Genomic DNA, 20,207 nt, shown 5'->3' with positions numbered 1-20,207 from the left:
GTAAAATGTAGATAGAACAGAAACATAAATCGCAAAAAACAAGCCACAAGCCAAGACAAGAGGACACAAGATGTGATGCCAACTAGGGATAAAACCCAATGTGGGGAACCCTTGATCAATTCTTCTTATGTTTTTCAATAGTTCAGTAGAAAGAGAGAGAGATAGTACATATACATCAGAAGTCAACACCTTGACTTGTCAAAATAAGAGCAGAGATCTTCTCTAAGAAGATGACACATGAGGTTAGCTGATCTGAACACAGGTGATTCCATCACCTTGCTGTACCTATCATTGTGCTGCACCATCATACCATGTCCATCATCACTGTGCTGCACCATGCTGACCATCACCATGTCCATTATCACTGTGTTGCACCATCATACCATGTCCATCATCAGTGTGTTGCACCATCACCATGTCCATAATCACTGTGTTGTACCATGTTGCATCATCATACCATGTCCGTCATCACTGTGCTGCACCATGTTGCACCATCACCATGTCCATCATTACTGTGCTGCACCATCATACCATGTCCATCATCATTGTGTTGCACCATCACCATGTCCAACATCACTGTGTTGCACCATGCTGCTCCATCATACCATGTCCATCATCACTGAGCTGCAATATTGTATCTTACCAGCCTTAGTTGCTTGCTATGACTTGTAGCCTAGCTGCAAGTTAGCATCCAAGCTTAGGACAGTAGTTAGTTATGACTAGATGTGACATCTTTATGTCTGAGATTGGGGCCTCTTTAGGCCTTCTTACTGCAGCTTCCAGACCTTCCCTTTTGACGCTATCCCTGTCATGTCATATTAGACATCATATAGTTGAGTTATGACTATGGCAGACCTCTTTCCAGCATACATGAATCCATCTTTTGCTGCTTAGAACCCTCAATGACTGTGGATAGGAGGGTTGGGGTTAGGACAGCATAGAACCCTTCTTTTGTAGCGGAATAAGGCCAACATTTAGAGTGCTACACAGAACTGCGGCTAGGTCTCTTTTAGACCAGCATGTAGACTTAGAACCCTTGCTCCATGACATCATTTAAGGCAACGTACTTAGGCTTCTTATTGCTATGTAGAAAGGTCCCATTTAGGACAGCTAGAACCGTGTGTAGACTCCACCATAAGAGTTGTCCTCCATGACAAATTTAGGCTTCTATCATATCAACGTTAAGACTTCTCCTTACACTGTGTTATGAAACCTTCCTCCCTGACTGCATGAGCCTTCATGACTGTAATTTAGTGCCTCTTCTTGTTGCGTATTAAATTTCTCCATTAGGCTGTTAGGGCTTCTCCATAGGGCAGAGTATTAGACTTCTTCATTAGGCTATTAGGGCTTCTCCATAGGGCAGCGTATCACCTAGGGCACTCTCTCTAGATCTCATCTTCATCAAACCCAAAACGGAATGAAGAGAGATCACAAGAGTGTGTGTATCCAAATGACTAACAAGCCACCTCTTTTAATACTAAAACATTGAGCACAAGTGGGGGCAATTTGGTTGCTGGCCAACCATGACGAATTGTCCCATAACACAAATAAATTCATATCTCCATGAATACATGTCAGAATCGGATGATCTTTAGATCAATCCTACACCTCTCGACGAGAGGAATCCAAGAAAAATATCAGTTGTCGTGAATAAGTAGACCCACATGGAGTTTGACCCTAGTTGCCAATTTTAACAATCTCACATATAGCGGCCAAGGGAACAGCCAAAGAAATGTGGGATGCTCTCTCCACGCTATACCCTGGTACTTTCGAGCAGCGGAAGATGTTCCTGGAGGAGAAGCTAAGATGCATCAGGTTGCAGAAGGGGGGAGGCATAGATCCCTTCCTCACCAGGATTTAGGAAGACTGAGACCAACTTTCAGCTATTGGGGCAACACCTCAACCTTCAGAGCTAATATGATTGACATTCAATAGTGTTTCAGAGGATTGTCAGGTCTTCATCCAAAGTATATTGGGTAGAGACACGCTACCAGGATGGGACAAAATGTGGGCTGATTTGCAGCAGGAGGAATTGAGACGAGCTCTATTGAAGAGCTCCATTAGTGGTGGCAGTGGCAGCGAACAAAAGGTGGTGAAGGAGGAGGAGAAAGTCGCCCTCGCATCAAAGGGTCCTAGTCAGGGGCAGGGGGAGTAGAGAAAGAAGAAGGACCTGTCAAAGGTCAAGTGCTTCAAATGTGGTGAGCTCAGTCACTACAGCACGTAGTGTCCTCTCAGGAAGAAGAACAAGTCAGAGAAACAGGACCAGCAGGCAACGTCAGCTGAGATTGACATGTTGTCCTCCAAGTTGGAGGAAGACTTCGCGATGTTGGCAGCCATACCTCTAGGAGTGAGGTGGGTTGACTTGGAGTTGTAGCCCCAGAGAGCTACAGAGATGGGCAGGCTCCTTGAGGAGTCCACCTCATGGATCATTATCTTGCTACGGGGGCCAATAGTATTCAGTAGCAGGATGGATCAGGGGCAATTGATGCAGTCAGTACCAGCGCGACAGTTGCAGACTAGTAGCAGTCAGACGTTGAGGAGCGCAGTGCAGTGCTGGCAGCAGAGCAGGTGGCTCAGTACTAGAGTCAACAACAACGCAGATTCTTCAGTGACAGTGCAGATACTAGTAACAGTCAGGACTCGGGAGACAGATGCATCATACTGAACACAGTTGATTCATTATTTTGGATGCTTCTCAGTTGCAATAGTTGCAGTTGCAGCAGCAACAGATGAGAGGCAGTTACAGTGTAGATGCAATGTTGGCAACAGTATGGCAGTGTCAGCAGCAGCACAGATGCAGCATCAGAGTTGCACAGTAATTGGTGGGCAATATGGCCAAACATCAGCAGCGCGATACAGAGACATGGTGTTGTGGCAAGATGTGCAGCACTAAAGAAAGAACACAGTCCTCGCTAAGAGGGAGTGTTAGTTTTTGTAGCATTGAATGTGTTCTAGCCACGAAATTTGGTGGAACGACTAGAATACATGAGATCTCTGAAACCCAGAAACTGTTTCTGGAAATTCACCTAGAGATGACTCAATTAGATTATTAACTAGTTTTTAGATATTTCTTAAGTCTAAACTTAGGGAATATGGTTAATTAATCAGAATTAATTAAGTCAAGGTGCGAATCATCTAGAAACTTACACGGATCGTCTCCAAGATGATCCTAGCCATTGATTGAGATTTAATCTTGGTCGTTGGTGCCCCAACAGTGGATTATAAGAGGAAGTCGATGGGCACTAGGAAAAGAAACACCAGAAGTTCGATTTTCTTGGCGAATCGATTTCCAAAGAGCAGCAAGAGTTGTCGAAGAGCCAGAGATTGTAGCATAAAATGTGTTCTAGGCATGAAATTTGGTGGAGAGGCTAGAATACATGACATCTCCAAAACCCAGAAACTATTTCTGGAAGACTTAATTAGATTATTAACCAGTTTTTAAATATTTCTTAAGTCTAAACTTAGGGAATATGGTTAATTAATCATAATTAATTAAGTCAAGGTGTGAATCATCTAGAAACTCACACGATCGTCTCCAAGATGATCCTAGACGTTGATTGAGATTTAATATTGGTCGTTGTCGCCCCAACAATGGATTATAAGAGGAAGTCGATGGGCACAAGGAAAAGAAACACCAGAAGTTTGATTTTCTTGGCAAATCGATTTCCAAAGAGCAGCAAGAGTTGTCGGAGAACCAGAGATCAAAGCAGGGTCAATGAGGGGCAAGGACAGTGATCCAGAGAAATTTTTCTAGATCCGGAGAGGTAGCAGCAAGGGGACGAGTTATTCCCAGTGAGGCAGCACAGAGGACTGCACGATTGCTTCAGAAGCAATTCGATTTTTGTTGGAGAGAAATTCGTTTTCAGTTCCAGAGGCCTAGTAGAGGGTCCAAAGTGTCGAAGAAGCAATTTTCTCAGTAGAGACAGGTAGAACAACTTCATCAGAGGCAATTCAGAAGCTAGGCGTCATAGGGTCTGCGCAAAGCAATTCAAAGGCTGACGCAGAGGGTCCAGGAGGACGAATTTTTAAAGAGAAGTTGTGTCAAGATTGATTGTGGAGGAAGGGTAATTCCCTCAAATAATTTTGCCTAGATTTTCTTGTTGTTCGGATTGCCAGTTGGGCATCCATAGATTGTACCCTCATCTATTGCACCGGTTTTCCAAAGTTGGGTTTTTCCAGGGACATTTGTCCAAAAATAACGGTGTCATTTTATGTGTGTGTAGTAGTATTTTCTCAATTCCAGCGCTATTTTTCTTCCACGGGTTTTATTTGTGAAAATCACAATGAGAATTATTTGGTATTTTTCATAGCAAACTATAAATAAATTGTTAAATAAATTAACAATTAAGAAAATAATTTCCAGTTTTTGTGATAGAATGAAATTTTCACAAGTATAATCATATAAATTTTATACAAACAGTAACAAATATAATTGTAATACCTGTGACTTAAATATTATATATAGGTTGTGACTTACGATAATATAGACATTAATAATCTTACAAATTATCGTAATAACTGCTACAGTCAAGTCACCAATTCAAAATACAAGCTTTGTATAATCTTATAACACAATCTTTATATCATTGTAATTGATGTAAAGAGTCACAGACCATGAAGAGTTGCTCAACTATGTATTTTGCATCTAGGGTTTTTCATTCACAAAAATAGTCATGTTCTTGGTATTTTATAGAGATTGAAGAATTTTTGTAATGGTCCGCAAATCAATCAAAACTATTATTCTCCCATCCACATACTAATTTTGAGATCTGTCGAAAAAGAATATTATCCTTTTTTAGTGAGGGAGGATGCATCATTTTAGTGTTTCAGTCTTCATATTTATAATATATCTAATGGTTTCAGTTCTAAATGTTGTGATTTATAAATGGATTTGATTTTTGAACTCTATGTTGAGAAATCTAGGGCAACAAGTATTAGGTGATTTCTCTTCAATTAGTAACTGCTTACGAGTGTTTTTTACTTCTTTAGATTAAGATCTTCTTTTCGTTATGTTATTAGTGTTCTTCTTCATCAAACAGTTGTCACTGCATGAATATAACTAGACAAGAGACACATAATGTAGGCTATGAGCCAGGGCCAAAACCTCTCACTCTTTGAGAGGCAAACCCGCACAAATTCTTCTTATAGAGATTCCAATTACGAATACCAAGACCAAGACCCTTGACATAGTTGCCACTCCAAGACCAAAACACAAGTTCTCTTGATTGTCTTCTGCTCGTTTCCTCTTCTTGATTCCTCTTTCACTTCAACCTTCTTAACACTGAAACTACATCATTGTAATATCATCGAAAACCTCATCACTGCACAAAGATCTTCATTACTGTAATACCACCGAGATCTTATCACTTGTAGGAGCACCAAGCCCTCATGGACTGTAATAATACCTAAACTGTGATATCACCGAGGTCTGAGACTGTGACTTGATCGAAGTTAAGACTGTGATAGCAGTGGACCCTTATTTCTGTGGTAATATCGAGACCCTTTCATTGAAGTGACATCGAAACAGAAATTGCACTAAGACTGTGAGAGTACTGGACTGTGGGAATATTGAATCTGTGATGTTGGCATAGAACCGAACTGTAGTCTTCTCACATCACAAAACTGTAGTCTAACTTCTTTGCTCCAATCTGCGCTAAGATCTATGCAATTACACCGAGACTCTATGTACCCTTATCCGAGCTTCTTTCTTGAAATGATATCTGAACTTGTCACTGCAACTGTCCACTCAAATTTGAGAGAGTGATCCGAACTTGCTGTGGAATAGGCCGAGGTGCCTATTTATAGTAGTATGTCTGTCATAAATAAGCCGACATGATCTTATAAAGGGTTGTGTCTCCAAATTAGGTCAGCCAACATGACTTTCTTACTTCATCTTGAAGCTGACTTGAAGAGGAGTAACTTGTGCTTGTCTTGGAGGGCTATTTGACAATCCTATAGACTTATATATATATATATATATATATATATATTTGTAACATGCCCAAGAAGGGTTCTTCATACATGACATTGACTCTTTTTGACAAATCCTAAAGGCTCACAATGGGAGCCATCTAAAAATAAAATCTCTTGCTCATGAAACCCATGAAGTAAGCATTACAATAATAATTTTATTTTTCTTCTTTACATTATTTACAAAAATTACAATTACATGTCATTATGAAGTCCAAACCTAGTTACACTTTTCAACACTACCTCTTAACTAGGGAGGTATTCATAATATACTTGGTCATTTTCAATCTGAAGAATTTCTCATAAGAAGAATCGGACTGGTAACCCATCTGTATAGCATCATATCAACCAGCGTTGCTACATAGCAAGGCCTTGACTAACAACTCTATCTCTCCAAAAGATCTGAGCTCAATGCTGGCGAGACCAATGATTTATAGACACTCTCATCATTGTCTCTCTCGGAACATACCCTTCCTGGGTTCTCAGGGTGTGTTCTATCAAGACTATTCTTATCTTGGATTCCCAATCCTCAAATAATATCGGTCCTCTACGACTACTCTTATCTTGGATGCCCCATCTCATACTCAAAGAACATCAGATGCCAGATGATTACCCAAACCTCCATTCTATCTTCCCAAGTGAAGACCAGAATGATGTGTCTATCTTTCCATCTCAATTAGAGAGGACATATCTATTCCAATAAAAGAATGTACTCATTCCTATGGAAGGAATGTACCTAAGCTCCCTCTGGACTTAGGAATTTCCAAGTTTCTTCCAAGTAAGAAGCTTGCTTCCAGGCTCCCTCTTAATTAAGGACCTATAGCAACTCCTCAAGTGGAGATGAAAAGACAATCAGTTGCTTGAAGAGCTCCTTCCTTCGATGTCATGAATTTCTTCTTTGTCACAAAATCTTCATATTTTGGGACTTCTTCATAGGGCACATACCATCCATCACTTTCATCCATGAGTCAGTCATGTCATCATTCCTTTCATCAAAAAGTGATCCATTAGTCTACATCTAGCCTTGCTTCATGTCATGTTGCCTTCTTCATACTATCTTCTTCAGAAGGATCTTACATCCTTCTACATGGTCCTTTGGGAAGACATCCTCAGTTCTTCCTTTGGCAGTCCTGCATAAGCCCATCCAAATATTTGTTCAAAAATAAGAAATGAACACTTAAATCAAAATTATGTTTGTGATGGTCTTTCATCATGACATCTTCCTGTAGGCATCAGCATCCTGCATACATGTTGACACATCTCCTAAATATATATATATATATATATATATATATATATATTGTTAAGGGTCTCCATCTTTTCCAGACTTCCATCAAAGTCTTCCTATCTTTCTAGGAGATATCATGGTCAAATCTTTTAGTTCTCAGATGTTGAATGCCTTCTTCCACGGTTGCATAGTCGACGATCTCTTCCTTTCTTTCTTCACACATGACATTCCTAGGAACTTCCAATCAGAATTCTTCCAATTACTGTCAATTATTTCATATTCCATATGAGGACATATTATGTTGCATCTAGTATGACCCATGCCTTCCTGCATACTTTAATAGGATGAGATTCCTTTCCTTTGATCATGCTTCTCAAGATAGAGCAGTGATCCATGTTACCTACAACCATACAACATGACTTTATAGTATTGAATACGAGCATACATAGCGCATTTACCTTTAGGTCATCTAGGCCTCTTTCAATAGCTTCCTTGATTGAAAAGAGATTCAACTCTTTGATTTGCTTCATCTCTTATGTCATCATAACATCATCCCATGAATTCCACAAGTTGGAGTCCCTGATGAAACACTTGCTTCTTCTCTAGATCGGCGAACCTTCCGATGAGGATCCCATCAAAAGAATCTTGAGGATCTCGCATATCCCTATCTAGCAGATCTTTTCTTTTGACTGATGTATGATGAGACTTGTCCTGGATAACTTCTTCCTTTTTCCCATAAGTGTCACTTAAGCTTTTTAATGAGGTCACCAAGAGTTATATCCTTCATAGTTGACTGTCATAGATTTTGTTCCAGACATCCTTCATGTTTCCTATGGTGATGTCATGAGCTCTTACCTCTAATTCTTTTCCTCTTTCTTGGACTTCCTTCACTTCTTCTCTGTCTTTCTTGTTATTGCACTTCAAAAGCTTAGGACAATGTTTCCTGTAATGCTCATAGCAATGAATCTTAGCTATGTTCTTCTTTCCTTTTGGAGGACCAAATTTTTTAAACTTCCCCTTCCTTCTGGCAAATGTTTGAACACCTTTTGCCCTCAACCTGTCTTCTTCTATCTTGCATAGAAACCACAAGTTATTGGATGGAATAGATTTCTTATCCTCAGAGGCATTTGTTATCTTGTTCATTAGATAGTGCATTTAGAACAATGGAGATCATCTCCTTATCTAAAATCATCTCTCTCAGAACTTGCAGTTGAGATCTTATGAAGATAACTCTTTATCCTTTGATACCTTTAATTTGTGTAGATCAGATCTAAGTGATAAGACCACCTTTATCACATCTTCAGAGAATAGTTCTACCAGCTTATCATATATCTCTTTTGATGTCTCCAATCCTACTATATGCGGAACGAGGGGATCTTTGATTGATTCCATAAGAATCTCTTGAGCCCTTAGATCCTTTTCCATGTATTCAGATAATACTTGACCTTCCGATGGTTTGGAGACTTTTCCATCGATATATAGGATCAATGACTTCATTTTCTTCGAGGACTATATGTATCCCCCTTTTCCATGCAAGGAAGTTTGATGACCCAACCAGCTTATAAATCTCCTTGCAAAACAAAGTCATTTTACCAGATTTAGATTATGGAATAAAAGATACTTACTTGTCAAGTGAAGATAAAATCTTCAACTTGATCCCTTTGTTGATGATGATCGATGAATATGTCTTGATGTTCCTCAGATGATCCTCTTTGAAGGATAAGGAGGTCCTTGCTTCAATGAAGGGGAGACTGCCTTGGAACCTTTTGAAGATAATGATCATGCCCTTGATCTTGCTTCTCTTGATTGAATAGTCTACAAACTCTTTGAGGTTTCCTTTGGTGATGATAGAGTGCAGATCTCAAAAATACTTTTAGGGTTTTGACTTTCTCCAAGATGATATGATCTTTGACCTAGAAATGCTTCTCTTGGATGAATAGACTTCTAGTTGCCTTGATTTGTAGATCTATTCGCCTTGAGTAGAAATAAGGTTTTGGCCTTGATTATTTGATTGATGATCCCAAGACTTCTTTTGAAGTAGACTTTCTTCTTTGATCTAGGGTTTGATTCTTCAATGTAGATCTTGAACTTTCGCTTTGATATCCTTCGACTTGCTTTGATGCCTTTCTTGAAACTTGATCCTTGAGTGTCTCTTTGATTAGATGCCCTTTTCTTGACTTTATCACCTTAGCTCTGATACCATGTTGAGAAATCTAGGGCAACAAGTATTAGGTGATTTCTCTTCAATTAGTAACTGCTTGTGAGTGCTTTTTACTTCTTTAGATTAAGATCTTCTTTTCCTTAAGTTATTAGTGTTCTTCTTCATCAAATAGCGACCAATGCATGAACATAAATAGACAAGAGACACAGAATGTAGGCTATGAGCCAGGGCCAAAATCTCTCAATCTTTGAGAGGAAAACTCACACAAATTATTCTTATATAGATTCCAATTGACAAATATCAAGACTAAGACCCTTGACCTAGTTGCCACTCTAAGAACAAGACACAAGTTCTCTTCAATGTCTTCTGCTCTTTTCTCTTTTCCTCTTCCACTTCAACCTTCTTAACGCTGAAACTACATCACTATAATATCATCGAAAACATCATCACTGCACTAAGATCTTCATTACTGTAATACTACCGAGATCTTATCACTTGTAGGAACACTGAGACCTCATGGACTATAATGATACCCAGACTATGATATCACCGAGACTGTGACTTGAGCGAAGTTAAGACTTTGATAGCACTGGATCCTTCTTTCTGTGGTAGTATCGAGACCCTTTCATTGAAGTGACATCGAGACAGAAATTGCAATGAAACTAGGAGAGTACTGGACTGTGGGAATATCGAATCTGTGGCATAGCACTGAGATCTCTACAATTACACCGAGAGTCTATTTACCCTTATCCGACCTTCTTTCCTGAAATGATATCTGAACTTGTCACTGCAACTGTCCACCCGACTTTCAGAGAATGATCTGAACTTATTGTTGTGGAATAGGTCGACGACCGAGGTGCCTATTTATAGTAGTATGTTTGTCATAAACAAGCCGACATGATCTTATGAAGGGTTGTGTCTCCAAATTAGGTGAGCCGACATGAGTTTCCTACTTCATCTTGAAGCCGACTTGAAGAGGAGTAACTTGTGCTTGTCTTGGAGGGCTATTTGACAATCCTATAGACATATATATTTGTAACATGCCCAAGAAGGGTTCTTCATACATGACATTGACTCTTTTTGACAAATCCTAAAGGCTCACAATGGGAGCCATCTAAAAATAAAATCTCTTGCTCATGAAACCCATGAAGCAAGCATTACAATAATAATTTTATTTTTCTTCTTTACATCATTTACAAAAATTACAATTACATGTCATTATGAAGACCGAACCTAGTTACACTTTTCAACACTCGGTGTTTTTTTTAAATTTAAAAAATATTATTATATATTTTGTCCTTGATATATCCTTGTCGTATCCGTTTCCTCCATTTTCATAAATCTAGCAAACCCGGATCCGGATCCATATCCGTATTTGAATCCTGCAAACTTAGGAAATTAATGATAATATTAAATTCTTAAAGTAAAAGGATAAAAACCCATTTGCTTAATTGTTTCAAGAAGTTTGAGACTGGTTCCAACCTCACTAGATTTCATATGGAAAAAATAGAATTTTAGATCCTACTCAAAATCCAACAGGTTTAACAGTTTTGGGATTTCAGGATTGGGGGCATTGCAACAATTCTACTAGATTCTATCATGTACAAGGGTATGAAACTAGCATTTAATCAAAAGCACCAAGCCCTCTATGTACCTCGATGTTGGTGGCATTGATTGTTGAACTCCTCTATCATGACTCTAGCTAAAATGCACACATCACTCAAACAAAAACTTGATTTGACATGTTAAGCCTTTTCTATCATATTTTAGTGCTTAGAGGGTGACACTGATGATGAGGATCCCAATATAGGCAAAGATTTTGATGATATGTAGGTATTTGTTGTAGCGTGAATTCTTTTGGACTAGAGAAGCCATTTGAAGCCTCTTTCTTGATGTATTCTTGGTTCAAAGATAGATTGCACTCGGTGCTATTTTGGTTATATGCACCCTTACTCGCTATACATATGAGAAACTTTGCATTTTTGTGTACAATGGTTTGGATTCATATGGATGCACACAAATATTTATGTGTTTTTTTCAAATTTTATATATTTATGTATTTTTTAGTCAACCAGTTTTTTGGTCCAGTTTTTTTTCCAATTCATGGTTTTGGATTCGATCAGTTTGATGACTGGTCTGAGTCTAATAACACTGGTTCATTTTCCATTGTTCATTTTCAGTTTTGCATCCTGACTCTAGATACTATTGACCTCAGACTGGATCTTTAACTTTTCACTCTCTACTATTTTTGAGTTTGGGTAATTTCAATTTATTATTCCAATCTTCAAACTTTAGTATCTACTACTTCGCTTGGAACTAATCAGATTCTAGAATAATGAATGATGAATTTAAATCAATGTAATATGTATACAATATTTTACTATTTCTATTTCATTGAATCGTTTATGAATTATGAAGCAATGTATTTCATTTTTGAATTTGAATTTGAATCATGTCTATTATACACATATACATATACACACACCCTGATGTCCGCCATTCCCCATGAGTTTCCCTAAAATTTGGAGGTGCTCCCACATGTCCCCACTATGTGTCTTCCTGTTCCCACATCCCACCATCCCAAAAACTTGGTGGAAGATTGGAAACAACAATGTTTATTTCAATGAAACAAAGGCAATGAATAACAGTGACAAAAACTGATTGTGAATATTCACTCTAAGTGGTTGGACATCCAAGGTAGAGAGAAGTTGGAGACAATTTAACTCAACATGGATTATTGTCCATTCAGGAGTTCAGGATATCAGGAATTTAGAGAATTTGAGGAGTTCAGGAACTCAGGAATTCAGCAAATGTGGTAGTTCAGGAACCTGGGAATTCAGAAAATTCAAGAAGTCAGGAATGCTACTTTATGAGAGTGATGAAGTAACTACATGATCTTACAACCATGCAGGAGTGAAATTATTAAAGAAGAATTTTCTTTTATGATTTTGCTGTTTCTTGTATTGTAGCATTATGATGGGGTGTTGACGAATAACACACTGATAGTATATATTATCTAATGTAAATGTCATATAAGTGACATAAAATGATAATTAGATATTATGAAATAAGGTAGCTAGGTTGTACGGGTAGCACTGTTCTAGCACTACTAGATAACAAATGAATAAAAGGGGATCAACCCCAACAGTCTAGTGTAAGAACCACATTTTTTTATACATGACTCCGCATTTATCATGTCGATCTTCTTTCTTGTCTGCACAAAAATCCAACATGCCTCAGCCAAAAATATGAATATAATAACGTTACAATATAGGGTTTGTTGTCACCAAAAGTGAAGATTACACCCATAATTTCAACATCCTGGGAATGTAATTTCTGTGCTTGTATGAATAAAATCCCTTTCCAGTTACCAAAAACTATATAATATACTATATAGGTTCTAAAATTTTCATCTGAGCCTGATAATATCTCTAGGCAAATTACATATGTGAACTTCTATATCTGTTCACACTTTTTGCTAGAAACTTAATTGCTTTTGATAGGAGATGTCTTTGCACTCCCACTTGCATCTACTCTGGATGTACTTTTTTAGTCCCATTAACCTTATCTTTGTAGTCATTCATTGGACATTAATAAAATCATCTTATCTAAGATTAAATAGAACTTTGCTGGAAATTTGCAATTGAGCTTGTGTCAGCCAAATGAGGCAATATGGCAATCAAATAACAGACAAATTACCTGTCAGGTAAAACAATATCCTGCTTCTCCAACTCCTCCTTCAGTAGTTGAAAGCAGTGTTTTTTATTGGCATTCTCTATATTCCCAACATGATCCCTAGCAACCACAGCATCAAATGAGAAAGGGTACTGATGTCAGTAAGATACTGCCTTTCTTAAACATAATGCAACTTTCAGATATTACAGACAACAAATCCATATCAGAAAAGCAGATAAGATGCTCAAACATTACTCCAATAACAACATAGAACACTTTATCATCCCAAAGGCCATTGAAAAAAAAATCCGAAGTTATTAAGAACACATCTAACAAAGGGACTTTCTTATAACAACTGAATTCTCGAGAAGATTCACAACTGTTCAATAGAACAATTGAATATGTTTACTGTGATAAAAGATGTAATAACTTATAAGTTTGTGTTAATAGTGCACATGCATGAAATATATCATCTCAATGAAGGCAATATGGGGGACTAGTCAAAAGAAAAGCATTATAAACATACCCCAATCCAAAAAAGGAAACATTACAAATTCTAGTAATATTCACAGAAAATCTAGCAGACACCTTGGACGGATATGGAAGTTCAATATAATCTATGAGCAAACTAGTTTAAATTTTACAGGCCGTGGTGGCTACTATATGGACCAACTAGCAACAATTTCAAATGATCATGAAGATAAACAGCTAAACATATGGGACCATTTACCACTAATTGCATATGCTCTGATTTTATGATATAACTGGTTGATACCTAAGGTTACACATGAGAAAGGAAAACAAGTGACAGAAATTCATGCCCTACAAAACAACTTTCCAGTCATTAAAAAATGGCCACATCTGCAAGGTACACCTTCCCTTCTGCATCTACAGATTTGGTCACTGGCATGTCCCTTGCCTGTACGGTAACCTGGAACGAAAAATGCAGGAGATGCACCACATGAAAGATTGTCAAAAACACGCCAACCTATGGATATGGGAAATATGATAGCAAAAGGTGCATATAAACGCAGATAAATATAGCATATTAGATAAAGACATTCTAAATTTTAAAATAATGAGAAAGGAAGGGTGTTATGAACACAAATATATCAATAAATAATAATAACAATAATAAGTATAATTAATAATTATGAAAGGACACGTCCATTAGTTGGACATGTCTTTTCAGGAAAGGGCATTCTGCCTTGTGTTTATACAAGGCCCTCATATGTTACTGAACCATATCAATTCTTTCATACATTTATTCGATATATATTTAAATTTTATTTATCTGAGGTGGATACTTTTATATTACAAGTCTTCTGGATTATCTAACTTGTGAGCCGGGTTTGGCTATCACATTTGGTATCAAAGCTAGTTAGGCATTGACCATACAAGCTGTTAGACACACACACAAAAATTCGAAGTTTCTCTGGTTAACTCAGTTTTTGACCACCATCAAGCGTTTGGCCACTAATAAGTTTTGAAATTCCATGAGGAAAAAACTACTACTGCTGCAAGGAAAATTGAAGGAAAATGAAGAAAGATAAACCAAAAATCAAAAATAAAAGGAAGCACACTCATTGGTACACATCTGCATCCGTTGCCATACACAGCCATAATTCACACACTCTCACATTGCACACATCTGCCTTACAATTCGCATTGTCAATTTGGTATTCAGTCACCAAACTGCTATCCACTCTCTCATACAGCCGTCAGATTGATAAATCAAACCAAAGCCCATATGATCATCCCGCCTCCTGCATGATTTTCCATCATCGTCCGTACACCACCGCTACCATACCCTCTTCTGCTGCCACCCATACACTGAAGCCATCATACCAACTAGTACCATTATTCATCTGAAAGAAAACGGTCCCCCGTCACCCTGTCATCCATCGTATGTTGTAACCTTGCCGCATGCCATCCATACTCCACAGCCGCCTCCATTTTTCTCAAATCCCAGTCAACCTGTCTTACCTTGTCCCTGCCATACATTTCTGCCAGACAATCTCAACAATCCCATCCACTCCACTCTGCCCATCCATCCATCCATTAGCCACCAAGTCGTCCATATGTCGCTCAGGTAAAATTACTGCCAAAAATCAAAAATAGTGTCGTGTGGAAAGAATCATGTCCATATGATTAGCCATCGTACTTTTTGAGTAATAAACTATCAAAAAAGATTTGAAAAAAAGTCATAGACGAAAATACATTATTATATTCCCAACCTCATATAAAGGGGCTACTTCGAAAAAAATTGCAAAGCCATCAACGAAGAACTTTAATATTAAAGCAAAATGGAGTCAATCATTGAGGACAAAGAAATAGAGTCTACAACTAAACAAAAAGGAAGAATTCCTAAATCTTCAAAAAGATCTGCCTTAGTGCCACTTAGAATCAAGGGGCACTCTTGCCAGGGAAGATATTATTATTTCTATTGCTGCTCCTGAAAAAAAGTAATTATGTTAGTCCTAAATTCATTAACCAATTAGTGGTTCCCGATTCAAATATAATTGCAAAATTAGACTATTGGGACACAAAACTATATGACATAACTTATTTACAACTAAACATTGGGGATTATACATTTATATCGCAATTCACTGTTAAATCTTTATTGAGTGATTATGGTGATATAATTGTGCGTTTAACCTGGATCAAAACACTAGGTTCCTTCATCTTAAATACAAAGAAGTTTTTGACATTTCCCTATAAGAAGAAGATGATGACATTCCAAGATATTATAATGAAGTCAGAATCATTAATACCTTCATCTAAAAACTTTAAAGATATCTCGAAGGTGATGTTTTAAGAAAATGAAAAGCCAATATCAAGAATGCAGAAGGAATTTGACGTAGTTATCTTAGATAAAAATGAAGAAATTTGCTGCTTAAAAGATCATGGTCAGAAATTAATTGCACAAGTCAAGCAGTCCAAAGTCATGAAGCAGTCATTGGAAAACAGAACAGAACAACTTATCCAAAAAGAAGCATCGAACTCTTTAGGTAAAAATGTCCAAGTTGAGGATTGAATTAGGATGGTCGGATCCTATTATAGTTCGACAATTTTGGTCAGCACACAGAAGTTCATATCATCTTGTATCATTGAAGATGACAGTTCCAAGAATTGGGAAAGACGCGAAGATATTACAAGACAGAAAAAGATATGAAGCCTTTTCATCAATATGCTTTGAGGATAAAGCATTTCTCAAGGGTAAGGCAATGTTATGAACATAAACATATCAGTAAATAATAATAATAAGAATAATTAATAATTATGAAATGATATGTCTATTAGTTGGGACATGACTATTCATGAAAGGGCATTCCGTCTAGAATTTATATAGAGCCCTCATTTATAACCGAACCATACCAATTTTTTCATAAATTTATTCAAAATATATTTATTTATCCTAAATGGATACTTTTATATTCCAAGTCTCCTGTATTATTTAACTCGTGAGCCGGTTTTGGCTATCACAAAGAGGTTGTAGCAGCATGTAGAGAATCTCTGGCAAGAGAGATCTGGAAATCATTTTACATAACTGAACATCAGTTATGAACAAACTTAAATAGAAAATTAACAAAAATATATAAAACAAAATGTACAAGAACTAACATATGAATAACATGTAATGAAAAAGAATTAACATAAAATGCTAATAATACGACTAGCAAAAAATGTTGTTATGCAATATGGCTAACACAACAGTAACATAAAACATCATCATTACTCCTCTCCTTCCTGATTGAGAAAAAATTCTCTATCGTATATGGGGAAATGTTGCTAAAACGTGATCTAAGAGACCCATAGCTTATGAAGGCAAGCATCCTTTTCTGCAACCATGTGATTGATTATTCATGTCCTGGTGTCTAGAAGTATACTCAATGGGAGTAGAGGCTGAAATTTGGAAAAAAGCATTGTTGGAAGATTAATGGGAATTTTAATATGATACCTAGGTCTATTGTGTGTTCATAAGTCTATTATTTAGAGACCTGATAATGGAGTGTGCAACTCTAAGGTAAGTTACTGAGGCATATGTAGCTGGAATGTTGTGAGTTTGTGCGCATGTGCAAAAGATTAGGTGAGGTGATTAAGAAGTATTCAAGAATATTAGCAGGTGTCAACTATGAAGTGATCATTAGTTGTTTGATTTGAGGTGGGCCAGTGCCAAAAAACCATTAAAGCATTGGTTTCAAATAGTCCAGGAACAAAAAAATCTGATAGAAATTAAGTTCAAATTGATAGAAAGTGATCATGCGAATGATGATGAACTGGAGAAAGGCCCCAGCAACATTGAAAGCAAATTGAGATTGAAGACCTCAACAGTTACCTGGCTTGAAGCATAGTGAGATAAAAGTGCATGGTGAGCTTCACAGAAGGTGCCCTAATTTATGAAAGTTGGCAGATGAACCCAAGTTAAGAACTAAGGCGAGAAAAATAATGCAAACACAAAATCCACTCAAAGATGATACAGCTGCAGCATGATTGAATAAGATGTAAGTCCCCAACAACATGTTCCAGCTAAATGACACAAATAAGCATGAAGGGGAAAAACTGCAAAAATCTCAACTCATGACATTGAATCTGCATTCACAGAGCTTGTACCCTAGCACTGAACCTGGAACCCTCTGAAACACCTATCAGAACTTCAGATCTGCAAACACCAAAACGCTGTATGCAATATTCAAGAGTGTAGAGAACACATCAAAAGGTTAGAACATTCCAGCAGAAGCTAGACCTCAGATCCAATAAAATGAAGTCTTAAAATCAGATCTGGAAATTAAATCAGCCCATCACTAGCCGATTGTTAAACATACATCAGATCTGGAAACTATCTAAGCATGATAATTCAGCAACTCCAACCCAACCGTTTATTACAACAACATAATAAATCAGTGACAAATCAGCATGCCAAATTTGGAACAACAATCGTGTCTATTTCTATTAAAAAAATGATCACACAACAGCAAATCTGAACCACCCCAACTGTTTATTACATTACAATAATAAATCAGCTCCAACAGAAAATAGAATCAGATATGAAAATGAAATCAGCATGCCAATTTTGAAACAACAATATCTTTACATAAAGGGGTTGGATCCAATGGTGGAAAGTGAGGAGTTTTTCACCCTTGGGCAAGGTTCAATTCTCATGAGGGCCTAGCCTGAAGCCATGGGAGCACTTTGAGGTAGTGGTCAAATGTGTGGTTGCACCCAGAGAGATTATATTAAATGGTCTCTTGCATCATGCACACAAAAGGGGATCAAAGTCCACCCCCATGTCCTTCAATTTTCATCCCCGAAGGTGTCAATCAGTTGGTAATAGGGTGCACTATTAAGGCACCCCTTGTGACGTTTCTGGTTCAAACCTCCAACTAGCCCGGTGTATCACATGAGGAGCCACATTGTTACACTTGGAGGTTGTAGTGTTAGCGGTTGGAATCAACCCCATGCCACATGAGTATGAGCCAGTCCTAGTTGCAGATTCCACTAATTCACAAACAAACAAACAAAAAGAAACCAACACGTCTGTTTATATTTATAATAAATTATAAATTATTTAGAAAAAAATTACATAACAGCAAATCAGCTTTTCCCGAGCTGCCAAAGCAAAAAAGCAAACAGCTCGCTATCACAGGTACTCTACTCTTAGCAATCTAGCAAAAATAGTGTAATGAAGTGAGATGTGTTGATTTGTGGTAGCATCAGATGTGCTCTAGCCATGAAAATTGTTGAGAGGCTAAGGCATATAAGATCTTCAAGACCCAGAAATTGTTTGGGGAAATTCCACCCGCATGGAGAGATATTAAAATAATTAATATTTTTAATGGGGTTCCTAGGTCTAAACTTAGGAAATTAAATATTAATGTGTATTAATATAAAATGGGTGAGCAAGTTCTAAATGACGAGGATCAAGCCAAATCTAATCTTAGCCATTGATTAAGGACTTAATCTCGGCCATTGAATCGTCGACAGGAAAAGTATAGAAGAGGCTTGAGGGTCAGTTGGAGATACACCAAATTGATCAGTCAGTTCAATTTTCTGGAGCGGGGTTTGCTAAGAGAATCGAACCAATGATCTGTTGCAGCGAGGGGCAGTTCAGCACGAGGCCAAGAATACATAGCAGAGAGGCAGAGATAGTGCCAGAGAGACAGCGCGGAGCCTGGGAAGGCTAACGTAGACGCTGAGGAGGCCAACATGGGTGACGCAGGGGGGCAAAGAGCTGATGCAGAGAGCCAAGAGGCTGATGCAGAGGCATCAGTAACCGCGCAGAGCTGACGCAGGGCCAAGAGGCAATGTTGGAGATTTTCGTGGGGTAGACTGGAGCTGAGAGGGTGACATAGTCCCTAGCAGAGTGACGTAGATAATAAACAAGTAGGAGATAATAAAGAAGATAATGCAGCAGGGATTTCTAATGTGTCAGACTTAGAAATTTCAACAAGATGCACCCCTCCTCCTTTTTATAGAGGATGAAAAGGAGTGTGTACAAGTAAGGGGTTAAAGTTAAACCATGGACTCGGTCGACCTAATCCTAACCAACTCAAGTGACCTCCAAGATAATGTTCCCCCAGTAGTGCGATAGAGCATCTCCCATGTTCCAAGGATTTCTCAATAAATGTGCCCCACATGTGCCAAGGATAGGTAGGTCCATACCCACAAATGTTAACTTACCCACTCCACATATTTTTATGCAAAACTAATATTTTGTTGCAACAACTAAGGCAGTGCACCCAAACTCAAGTAAATATCAAACGTCACTGAAAAGGGGCTATGACTCTCTCCCATGATTATGAAACACCATACAGCTAAAGTCAAACACTCTCTGAGCAACAAGTAAACTAATAGAAACATTGGCATTAATGTTTGTGAAATTTGAATAACATATTAAATTTTAGTGATAGAATGACTTATTAAGCAAAAACAGTGACAAACTACAAATATGATTGCGTGTCATAGGAACCATCACAAAATATAATTATGTTAATGTCCACAAGTGACCAAAATAGGTCAATAGGACTAAAGAGTATAGCAAGTCATAACAATAATGCGGGAATGGCACAGCAACCCCTAAGCAAAAGAAAGAAACACAAAAGAAAAATAGTTGTGAGAAGGATGAGATATAATAAGAGGGAAAACCCTAATAGATAAAATAAGTTTATT

General features: G+C 37.7%; 1 protein-coding gene across 3 annotated transcripts in view; it reads right to left on the bottom strand.

Annotated features, from left to right (window-relative positions):
• Positions 1-20,207, bottom strand: part of LOC149151012 (SEC14 cytosolic factor family protein / phosphoglyceride transfer family protein) — a 232,206-nt gene that overhangs the window by 178,799 nt on the left and 33,200 nt on the right. For all 3 annotated transcript variants that reach the window (XM_089446003.1, XM_089446002.1, XM_089446004.1), the window contains one exon: positions 13,059-13,154. In XM_089446003.1, the coding sequence (XP_089302129.1) occupies positions 13,059-13,154 (96 nt within the window). The remainder of the gene's footprint in view (positions 1-13,058; positions 13,155-20,207) is intronic.

This window comes from Pinus tabuliformis, chromosome 9 (assembly GCF_031772625.1).
Source record: "Pinus tabuliformis cultivar Carrire ecotype Pingquan chromosome 9, CPIR1, whole genome shotgun sequence".
Classification (NCBI taxonomy): domain Eukaryota; kingdom Viridiplantae; phylum Streptophyta; class Pinopsida; order Pinales; family Pinaceae; genus Pinus; species Pinus tabuliformis.
The sequence above is the reverse complement of the archived record's forward strand: the minus strand, read 5'-3'. Positions and strand labels throughout refer to the sequence as shown.